Source organism: Haplochromis burtoni, unplaced genomic scaffold (assembly GCF_018398535.1).
Source record: "Haplochromis burtoni strain Fernald_Lab_line unplaced genomic scaffold, NCSU_Asbu1 Contig_17, whole genome shotgun sequence".
Lineage (NCBI taxonomy): Eukaryota > Metazoa > Chordata > Actinopteri > Cichliformes > Cichlidae > Haplochromis > Haplochromis burtoni.
This window is the reverse complement of record NW_024582378.1, coordinates 2,788,548-2,800,093: the sequence shown is the minus strand read 5'-3', so window position 1 is coordinate 2,800,093 and position 11,546 is coordinate 2,788,548. Positions and strand designations below refer to the sequence as shown.

Genomic DNA, 11,546 nt, shown 5'->3' with positions numbered 1-11,546 from the left:
TATGTTTCTCCAAATTTCAAGTTACATTTCTTGAAATTTTGAGTTAATAAGTCGAAATTTTGAGTTAATAAGTCGAAATTTTAAGAAAATAACTTGAAATTTCGAGTTATGGCGGAAATGGGCTTCCGTACAGACCTGTATGCTCGCAGTTGGCCCAAATATAACATCCTAATGTGCTCTATGACACAGTTGGCCCCTTTAACAACCATAATTACATAGAGGCCATGTGACACGACCACCCTCGTAGACAAAGGAAAAAGAAGCGTTGTGCGATCACAAGAAATCGGGCCATCTAGGTCTTTCCAACTTCTCCATCTACGACATTTCCCAAAACACAAACCCTTGGTTAGGAAGCTCCCTCAGCCCACTAGGTCACCTGTAACTGCCGACTTTTTTTGTCCCTCTTTGTATGACATTCTCTTTCACAGCTCGCTTAAGAGTATGTGACCATTTACACAACAAGACGTGGGAGGTATAAAAGAAGCCTCCGCAGAGAGTCTCAGTGCTGCTTAATGGGAGCCCGGGGCCTGCCCTCAGTCCTGGAGCCTTTCACACATCTTGCTCCCTGCCTCTCCAGTTACTTCCACTGTCCTCCGGCAACAAAGACCAAACTGACTGCCCTCTCCTTCCCAGACCCTATCAGCGTGGATCCACCTGAGATTTCCCCTCAGTATCTCTCCAGCATCTATGGAAATGAAGTGTCTTGTATAACCCTGTAAATGAGGCTGTACCTAATTAAAAAAGGGGGCTACACAGAGTACCCAAAGTGACTGATGTTAATTCTGTAATTCTAGCTACCGCCGAGCTAAAGAGCTAGGTCTCAGACTGTGTGTGTGCTTCTGGTTTTGGTCCATAAACGCCCCCAGAGTGAGACTGTACTCCTTTGGTGAGTCTGTGTGCTCGGGTGCTCTGAGATTTAACTGTACTGAGTGAACTCTGGTAAGGCTCTAACCACAACTGAGTCCTGATCCAAAGACGACCTTCTTTTACACTTTCAGCACAAAAAACAGTCAAAACGAGAGAAACATTTTAAACTGCTGCTTCAGGTGGTGAAGGACACATTATCATTCAACCCCCTTCCAAAAAACCCCCATAAAAGCCACAGTGTTTCCCACCAAATCGTCCACCACAGACACATTTTATCATCAATTGGCACTTTGCTGCTGTTGATGACCGGTCCTGCCCAAAGAGGCTTGCATTCATCCCATGAGAGCCTCTCTTTGTACACAACATTCCTCTTCTGTGGTATTTAAAACATGTCTCCAGACAGTAATTCTCTTTTGTTTTTCCACCTCTGACTTCCCCTCTCACCTTCTTGCTCTTCTTACTCTGTTTCCAGTTTCTCCCTCTCTCTCCCGGATTCCTCCGCTGTCCCTCCTCTCAAGTCCCCTCTCCTCCGCACCCACCCCCGTCCCCAAACACTGATCTCAGATTAACGTGAACACTATCCCAGGTAAAGTTTGCACCTGCTTCTTTAGGCAAAGCTCCTTCCACTGATTCTCACTGATTCCCAGTTTAGGCGAGAACAAAAAAACTCTAGCTTGCTGTTGGTTCTGCCGGTAATTCCTGCGGAGCTGGACGCGGACAAGAAGCGCTCTTCCATCAGGACATCCAGCTGCTCTTCATCACTTCGACTGCCTCTCTTTACTCCCTCCATCACTCCCTGGATGGGATACTGCTCTGTGGAGATTGCCACTAGACTAGTAAGGTGCTAGATGTTCATCTCCTGAAGGCAGGTGAGTCCATCATTTTTGTCCTTCACTCTATTTCAGTATTTTCTGAATTTATAACCTGACTGCGGTTATAACAACAAAGCTGTACTGTTTTAAATCAGCATGCAAATACAGACTATACCTGTATGTCACAGGAGTTATTTGGGGGGGGTGTAAAAAAATAACACTTTCTATCTAAAATTGTTGGGATCATGTGTTTTCTTCTGGTGATGATTCCAGTATTGGATTCACGTTAAACGTTTGCAAACTTCATGAGTAAAAATGCCTGTTTTTCCCTTTATTTCCCCCCCTAAAACAACCTTAAACTCTCAAATGTAATTCTTGATTTTGACATTACTTTATTTTCCACTTTTGGAACTGAGTACAAAAAAGCCCCCAAAAAACTGTGAGTTACATTTTGATCACTGTTTGATCTTGACAATCATATCTATCTAAAAATCTGTATATTAATCCTCATTGAGTGAATTAACTTCTAATGTTTCTTTAATACAACATGATTGGTCTCTTTTTGAGTGTGACCCCAGAGATAAAGAGATAAACACCCTTTAGTGTTGTGTTCGGGTTTTATCTTAATTGCCACCTTAAAAGCCACTAAAAGGACTTAATGCCAGTCAGATAACATGGTGAGTCACAAGAGTGAAAAGAGCAATTGTGGTTAATCTTTCTGTTAACAATGTATGATGAGAGGCTGATGACATTACAGCAGACCTCTCTCAGCAGTGCCCACTAACCTTGGCACACCTGAATGCGATTTAATGTCCGCCTGAGCAGAATTCACACATTAGAGAGATTTGGGAGACGTCTCGAATTGGCCTTGCATTCGTTTTGTATCGGTTACGTGCAGAAGGTGCTGTGGGGGGGATTCACATAAAGATTCCCAGATCATACTAAGGTCTATTTATTGCATTAAAAATGAAAAATAACAGTTTTCTTAATTTTTGGTCGATAGCGCAGAGATGCTCCAGATTTACTTTCGCGCCATGTTGGTCGACTAGCTTTTCATAGCTTTCATTCATTCACGTATAATGAAATAAAACCATATCTTTTCATTTTAAATTATATGGTTTATAAATATTTGTATAAATGCTTCAATAAATACGCCTATATATGTCAAAACTGCTAGCCTGCAGCTACAGCGAACACTGTTTTACAAACTGAACTACCCAATGAAATATGCAAACTTTTAAACTATTTACTAGTGCCCAAACCAAGTTACTTGGAGTGGTATTAACCTCGTTTATCCATGAAGTCATTTAAATCCTATGTTTAAAACAAAACAAACACATCATTGTTATCAGTAAATTACCAAACGGCTTACAGGGATTAGATTGTTCTTTATTAGGTGGTCATTAGAAAGTAACTATCTCTTGTAGCTTGCAGGCAGCTAATTGGTAAAAAGTTTTTAATGAAGCATGAAAACTGTGCAGTTGTACCGAACGCTGGCTGGAAAAACTAAAGTCTATTGAAGCCTGTGATATCTAGAGGGAACCAATTTTAGCTGTACCACTATCTAATTGATTGCTGACTATAGAGTCAGTACCTTCTTTTTGGAGTTTCATTCTAGTTTATTTAACAATTAAGATTAAATGCTATACGATGACTGTAGACTGCCAACTTGGCTGTACATCTGATTTTGCCAACGGGAAACTTGCCAAACCAGGCCCCTAAGGGCTACTCCAAGGACCTTAGCAATTCAAACCTGCTCACTTAAAGCCATTAGTGCCCCAGCGTTTATGCTCCTCTCCCTTCAGCCAACAAGACATGGATAGGTCCCAAACAGAAGTGGTAATGAGGTCCTAAGCAGCCTCGCGGCTTCAGACAGAGAGACTCTGGAGCAGAGCCGGCCAGTCCTGTCAGCTGCCGGGAACTCAGGCACAGAGAGGCCTGTGGTCCACTGTTGAGGCTCACATGGGACTTTAAGGCAAATGTGATCCTGACACATTGTTCTGGCATGCATAATAGGGCCTTTTCAGGGCTCCTCATGGGAGCCCTGGGAGCCTGATTTTAAAGAAGTAACGTGACGTTGGTTCGTTGGTTCTACCTCTTCACTTCTTTTGTCTCACAGCCTTGCTTATGGGAAGTTGTCCTATGACTCATGACTTCCTGCGTTTCCATTAGCTTTAAGGAAAATGCAGCACAGATTAAGTAACACCACTTTAAATTGTGTCTCTGCTTTTTTGACAGAATGGTCAGGCCAGGCTGTCCAGTCATTCTGCTCCATATCTTCAGCATCTTTGCACACACAAGAGGTATAAGACATGCAAATATTGAGCTAGCATACCATTCTCTTCCTCAACTCTTACAATTTGATGAGCTCTTGTACATTATTTTTCAAGGTAACACTCAGGATACGCTGTATCCGTATGGACCTGGCCATAGGGATCTAGAGACTCCAAAGATGGACGATGGAAGTTCTCCTGAAATTACTTTACTCATCCCCTTTATTTTCTTCAATATCCCTTACCGCTCTATCTATGTAAGCCCTGAATTCCACAGTCCTTCAATCAATATCTTTAAAGCTAACTAATGCTGGACCATGAAACTGAAATAAAAATCATCTTCTTTCCTCTCACAGGTCAACAACAATGGTGTAATCTCCTTCAACGTGCAGGTTAGCCAATTCACACCAGAGGCTTTTCCCCTGAGTGACAGCAGGTCATTTATTGCTCCACTCTGGGCAGATGTGCACAATGGCATCCGCGGAGACGTGTACTACCGGGAGACCACCGAGCCAGAAATTCTCGAAAGGGCAACACAAGATGTTCGGAAGTATTTCAAAAACATGCCCACCTTCACTGCCACATGGGTCTTTATTGCAACATGGCACCAAGTCACGTTCTATGGAGGAAGCCAGACAACTCCGGTAAAGTTTTAACTCTGGCATAGTTTGAATTCTGGTCATTCACTTCCACCAGTATGTGGATAGGAACTGGCTGATCAAAAGGGGAAAATATGCCCCACGTGCATCTGCTTCATCTTCATCTGCTGTATTTCTCATGTGTACACAGACTTTGGTACTGTATATAAATGTGTGAGCCTCAATAATTGCCACCTGGTTGCCATATATGATTCAAACACACTCATTATAAGAACTAGCATGCCATTCAGACATAATGCTATACACGTGTGTTTGAGGATATTTTATGGTCCCTATGCAATTTTCTTTACCATCCCAAAGAAAATGAGGAAGATAAAATAATGTAAATACGTTAGGTTAAGGACCTGTCCAGGGTGTACCCTGCCTCTCGCCCTACGACAGCTGGGATAGGCTCCAGCGCCCCCCGCGACCCTGAAAAGGATAAGCGGAAGCGAATGGATGGATGGACGTTAGGTTAAGTGTTATTTGTAGCTATATTGTATTTTTTTGTTAGATGCATGTAGTTTACCCAGCTTAGCTTGCTATATTTTACTTTAGACTTCTCAAATCTAGCCAACATCTGTTTCTGGACAAGTAAACAGTTATTTTGCAATTTAAATGTAATTAATGTGTTTTGGGTGGTTTAGCTGCAGAGTGAATTACTAATTCGAAAGCTTACAATTCATCCCCAGCTCACCAAACATGTCTGTAGGATCCATAGCAACGGCCATGAAGTGGCAGACCACGTAAAGTTACAGAGCAGTGTCACAAACTGTGTAACAATCGCCAACGCTCTGATGACTCAGTGAATGCAGAGCTTCAAATCGCCATTAACATCAGCACAAAAACTGTTACTGGGAACTTCATTCAGTGGATGAGCAGCTCCTGTTTGTGTGTTGGTGGTCCACTACTTTAGTCCATATAGTATATGTGCAAAAGGGGCTCATGCAGTAAAACCTGCACCACTCAATAATGTTTTTAACCAGCTAAAACTGCCTTTTTCTATCACATGAATAGGTTTTTGTATGGATAACACATTAATACAAATTGAATTATGAGGCAGGAGCAAAAGTTAAACAAAACCTTTTCAGGTATATTTATTAATAGTTTATCAGTTTAACTACAAAGCAACTCACTACATTGTTCTATTTGTGTGGCAGAAAGCTATCCACGATTAACCCACCAAGTTGAAAATCTACTCGTTTTTGGCAGTTAGTGGGTATTTATTTCAGACCCTGTGTGTGCCTGTGTGTATGTGAAACAAAAAGACTGCTGTGTGTATGAATGGTTGAAAGTAGCTTGTTTTGTCAAGCTATGTTAATGGTTAGTAAGGTTAGATAAGTGCCATATGAGTGATCACTTTTTAGAGAAACACATAAGAAAATATCCAGGAAGTTTTCAACTGTTTCAGTTTGTAACAAGATGGGCAATTCTCATCACTGTACAAAGCAACATAATTTTAAAATGACGCTAAATCAGGAACAGGTTTTTTGTGTTGAAGTTTCCTGTCTATTTTGTGGATGTTAATTACATGGAAAAAAAGATTTTCATCCATTATACATTTGTTTAGTGTATATTCACTTTTCTTCTTTCTTAAAATCTTTTTAATCCCGTTGTTTGATTTAAAGGTGAACACGTTCCAAACTGTACTCATCTCAGATGGCGTGGCATTCTTCAGTATGTTCAACTACGGCGAAATCACATGGAGCACAGGAACAGCCAGTGGTGGAGATCCATTAACAGGATTGGGCGGTACAACAGCTCAGGTATTCTCACTGTGCCTCCTAATTTCATAAGGACAATAAGGCTTTTCGTATACAGAAATGATCCTCTGGACATTCAATCTGATATGCCTCACAACTCTCCCCTTTTTAGTCAGGTTTTAATGGTGGAGATATTGGCCATTTCTTCAACCTGCCGGGATCGCGGTCAAATGATGTAGTGAACATTGAACAAACAACTAATGTAAATATTCCTGGGCGCTGGTTCTTCCGTGTAGACACTGAGCTGATTAATCCTGCCAATGGCTGCAGCTACAATGGCAAGTCAAACATCAAACACTGATAATGTGCATGCAGGTTGACTCTTTGCAAAGAATTCTTCACTAAAATTAGTCCATGAAATGCTACTTTGTTCTACATCCTTTCCAGGCCGTTACTACAGACGGGGAGAGATCTTTTGGCTGTCTGACAGATGCTCACAGCGGTGTCGCTGCCTCGACATCGATAATGAGGTGCAGTGTCAAGAGGCTCCGTGTGGGCAGCTTGAAACCTGTGAGCAGCTGGAAGGAGCCTTTTACTGTCAGCCCACTCGCACCAGCACTTGCGTGGTATTCGGAGACCCCCACTATCACACCTTCGATGGCTTCCTCTATCACTTCCAGGGGACCTGCTCCTACCTGCTGGCTCGGCCCTGCTGGGAGGTAGCAGGGCTGCCCTTCTTCAGTGTGGAGGCCAAAAACGAGAACCGTGGAGCTGCCTCTGTTTCCTGGCTTAGAGACGTCACAGTGGAGGTGTATGGTCACCGAGTTACACTGCCAAAAGGAAGTTTTGGAACAGTCCAGGTGAGAATCTATGGATACAGAAGATAAGCACATAGCTGCGTTCCTCCTGGATACACTGTCTAGATATTGGTTAATGATTTCTACCTGTTCCCTTACCAAAACATCCTTTTTTCTCTCTTTAGGTGGATGGCTTGGTGAAGACTTTACCAGTCCAACTCCAGCTTGGTGCTGTCAGGGTGTACCAATCTGGGGTTGCCATTGCTTTAGAAACTGATTTTGGACTCTTGGTAACTTACGATGGCCAACATTACGCATCCATCTCCCTACCCAGCTCCTACTTCAACAACACTTGTGGCCTTTGCGGCAACTATAATGATGACCCTGCCGATGATCCCGTACTACCTGATGGCACTCTGGCAGAAAGTGTAGTGGAGCTGGGAGGCAGCTGGAGGGCAGAGGACACAGACTGGAGGTGTACAGATGGATGTGCACAGAACTGCAGCATGTGTGACCCTCTTGCAGAAGCTTTCTACTTTCGGTCTGACTACTGTGGGTTAATTAACAAAACTGATGGACCATTCAGGGACTGCAGAGCTGTTGTGGATCCTACAGCCTTTGTGTACAGCTGCGTTTATGATATGTGCAGCAACAAGGATAACATCACTACTCTATGCCAGGCCATCCAGGCCTATGCACTGGCTTGTCAGGCCCTTGGTGTCACAATACGACCTTGGAGATCTCGCACCTTCTGTGGTGAGATTCAGTTTGCTTAATGCTAAATTTGACATGAAAGCACTTATCTACCATATGAAATTAGAATTTTTTTCTTCTCCGTTATTGTTTCTTAGCTTGGTCTTGTCCAGACTTCAGCCAGTATCAAGTGTGCACAAGCGCCTGTCCAGCTTCCTGCTCAGACCTCACCGCTCCCTTGTACTGTGCTCATCCTTGCACTGAGGGCTGCCAGTGTGACCCAGGCTATGTTCTCAGTGGCAGCCGCTGTGTACAGCGTGAAGACTGTGGCTGTGAGCATAATGGCCTTTATTACCCCCTTAATACGACTTTCTGGGTAGGTCCCAGCGGTGAAGAAGGAGAATGTACCCTCCGGTGTACCTGTGGGCCTGCTGGGGAAGTTTCTTGTTTCAATGATTCCTGTAAGGAGGGTGAGGTGTGTAAGGCAGAGGTTGGCCTGCTGGGTTGCTACCCTCGAAGAGAAGGGGTTTGCTCAGTCACCCAAAACTCAGTGACATCCTCCTTCGATGGCACCTTCCTGTCGTTCCCAGATGACAGCTCTTATTACTTACTGAAGCTGTGCGCTCCAGTGCCAGCCAACGGCTCGATGGTGGAGGTGAAGCTAGGCCGGCGGTTGGTCAACAAAGGGCCTGCTTGGAAAAGACCTGTGGTAGTTACGCTAGCTAACGTGGAGGCACAGATGGGAGGGTTGGATTTTGATACAGTCAAGGTTAGTATTTCTTCATAAAAAGTAAAAATCTTGTGGGGGGGGTTTTTGGGATCTGGGAAAATAGCGAGTGGAGACTTCTGCACTGCCGCAAGTATATGAACAGATTCGCTTTTATTGAAACTGAAAACGCTGGAATTGTGATTTAGGTAGAGGTCTAAGCTGAAAAAACGAATTCAAACCCAAGCATAAGCAGTAGCAATAGAAATAAACAGCAAAAATAAATGCATTAATTATTTTTATCAGCCAGCAATGGTCATCCGGTAAACAAATGAACACAACCACAGTGGGACTACAAGCCAGTCAAGCCTACATCTACTATGAGTCCCATATCTGGAAAAATAGGAAGAGTAGCAACAGAAAGAGGGTCCTGGAATAAAATCTGTACCAAATCAAAAATGGGGATCACAAAGAATGCCATTTTCTTACCAGATTGGCCAGGTCCAGTGCTCCAGTTGCCAGCAGAGTGGCGGTGGAAACTGTGCTACTGTTGGCCAAAGACAAAGGAAAAAGATTTGTGGATATAATGAAGGAGGATATATATGCATGAGGTTGTTTTGACAGATTAATAGCTAGAGATGAGGTGAGATGGCAGCAGATAATCCACTACAAAGACCCCTAAAAGGAGCAGCCAAAAGAGGAAGAAGAATAAGTCGTAGTGTTAACAAATGGGTTGTTAAAAGAGGTTGTATGTGGCTAACAGTTAAAGCTGTTTGGAAAATGAATAAGTTCTCTGAAGTGCTTGGGAAATGATTGCATTAGCAATGTAAACTGTTAGCTAACACTATGAATGAACAAATTAATTGCTAAAATGGCTATCTGCAAATTAAAAAAACAACGTACCAATATTTTAACTAAAGGAATGCTAGCTAGCTAGCTAGCTAAAATGAACTGGAAGTTGTTAGGTAAAAGAAATAGATAAAAGGCCTCCAATATCTTCTGAACGACTGAGAAAACTGTTTTAGCATATTATATTAATGCTTACAGAACAATAAAATTGTTGAAGAATTCTTTAAATAACAGAAACAGAAAAAAGACCCTCTTACTATCTGTGCACAGAGGTTTTCTGGAAATTCTGATCCAGGGAGCTGATTGGTCACCAGACAGTGAATTCATATCTTCTGATTTTCTTTTCTCTAATCGCAAACATAATCTGCCCCCAAGCGGGTTATGTCTTCAACTTTAGTCACAAAATCTTCCTTCATAGTACACATCTCTGCTGTCTGTGTTGCTCAAAAATGTTAGCTTATTAGCCTATTAAAGGTTTTCTAAACATGGAAAAATGTATCTAACTTTAGCATCTGTTGACACAATAGTTATATATTATAGCCACATTAATAAACAAGAGAGCAGCTCTCTTTCTTTGGAGGTGTAATCGTCGGACGCTATGAAACTGGAGAAATTTAATAAAGTCAAACAGCCAGAAGCAAAGAACACAACTATGTTTGCAGTCCACAATCTCTCTCCAGTCATTAGAGAGCCTCATTAAAAGAAAAAAAATGTTTGTGCTGAACAAGGCTGATGTTAAGACTTAAAATTAAAAATAATTTGTTTGCTTTTAATCACCTGTAATAGGCTTGAGATTTGTTTGAGGCAATATGAGAGTGTGACCATAAAAGCATGTCTCAGACATTACAAGTCTGAAAACTGCCATCTGGTTTTGGCATTAATTAAACTAACTAGTTCACATAAATGCACTTTGGAACATGAACGGTTTTTTAATGAAGGCCTTCTTGAGTCCAATGAAAATGAGGCTTGGAACCAGCTGAATATATTTCACTTTTTTATTTTGCAGGTGAATGGTGAACTAGTGTTGCTCCCATACGTCCATCCAATGGAGACAATGATGATCTACAGAGCGCCGGGCAATGCAACAGTGGTGGAGTCCCGTGGTCTGCTTCGTGTCCACTACACACATCAAGGATTCCTCAATATCTCCCTTTCAACCCTCTTCTACAATGTTACTTGTGGTCTTTGTGGTGTTTTCAATAGCAATGCAACCGATGACCTTCGCCTACCCAATGGACGCCAGGCAGAGTCAATCGAACAGTTCACAGACGGCTGGCGCTCCATTGCTGATGATCTTACCTGCAATGGCGACTGCGACGACCTGTACCGCATGTGCACAGACTTACGTCTTTATCAGAGCCCTTGGATGTGCGGCAATATCAACGACCCCGGGAATAGTTCCTTTCTTGCGTGTCACGCAGTGGTTAACCCCTCGCCATTCTTCAGGAACTGTTTGTATAACATGTGCGTGAGGGAAGGGAACCGCTCAGCCCTGTGTTCTTCGCTGCAGGCTTACGCCACCGCCTGTCAGGATGCTCAAGTAGGACTTGCTTCATGGAGGAGCACCACCAACTGTCGTGAGTAACCGTTTTGGCTATTACATCTATATAAAAGATGGACCATTACGTCAACCATTGGCTAGTGAGGGCCTGTTGTCAGGTCTCAAACTGAGCATTTTCCCTGGCGAGCTTGTTGTTTTGAAAGGCCATGTTACAAACAGCGGGAAATGACTGTAAAATCAAGGCATCCCCTAAACTATACACTGCATCATCTTCCATTTTTAGGCTAACAGGGACCATAAACTTAGTCCAGATGACTTCATAGCAGCAGCTGAGGCCATAAACATATATAAAAGTGATTACTTAAAGCACAAATGAAGGGCACTGTACGAAATTTTTCTATAGATTTTCACACAGCTGGATTTCTTGTTGAAATCAGAGAAGTCACCTCTTGCTGGTCATTAGAAAGATCAGCAAGTTGTCGATTATCAAACTCTTCTCTGTAGATCCAAAACAGAGATGCATAGACGGACTAAATCTAATAATTAAGTAATTAAAGTTTATTTATAAAGCCTTTTCACAGACAAGCAGTCAAAAGATGTAATCAAAATAAATAAACACTGGGATGAAGCATCGTAAAATATAATCAAAAAGCAATAGCAATACAAAATCAAGTTAAGATCGCTTTTTAAAGAAGTCCACAGAGTCA

At 42.4% G+C, this 11,546-nt stretch overlaps 1 protein-coding gene across 1 annotated transcript in view; it reads left to right on the top strand.

Annotated features, from left to right (window-relative positions):
• Positions 1-854: 854 nt before the first annotated feature.
• The window catches only part of tecta (tectorin alpha), a 31,369-nt gene continuing 20,677 nt past the window's right edge, over positions 855-11,546 (top strand). The window contains exons 1-10 of the mRNA XM_014330967.2: positions 855-1,736; positions 3,918-3,982; positions 4,070-4,209; positions 4,309-4,596; positions 6,219-6,356; positions 6,466-6,631; positions 6,741-7,153; positions 7,276-7,846; positions 7,942-8,552; positions 10,345-10,915. Coding sequence (XP_014186453.1) covers positions 3,919-3,982; positions 4,070-4,209; positions 4,309-4,596; positions 6,219-6,356; positions 6,466-6,631; positions 6,741-7,153; positions 7,276-7,846; positions 7,942-8,552; positions 10,345-10,915 — 2,962 coding nt within the window. The 5' untranslated portion in view covers positions 855-1,736; position 3,918. The remainder of the gene's footprint in view (positions 1,737-3,917; positions 3,983-4,069; positions 4,210-4,308; positions 4,597-6,218; positions 6,357-6,465; positions 6,632-6,740; positions 7,154-7,275; positions 7,847-7,941; positions 8,553-10,344; positions 10,916-11,546) is intronic.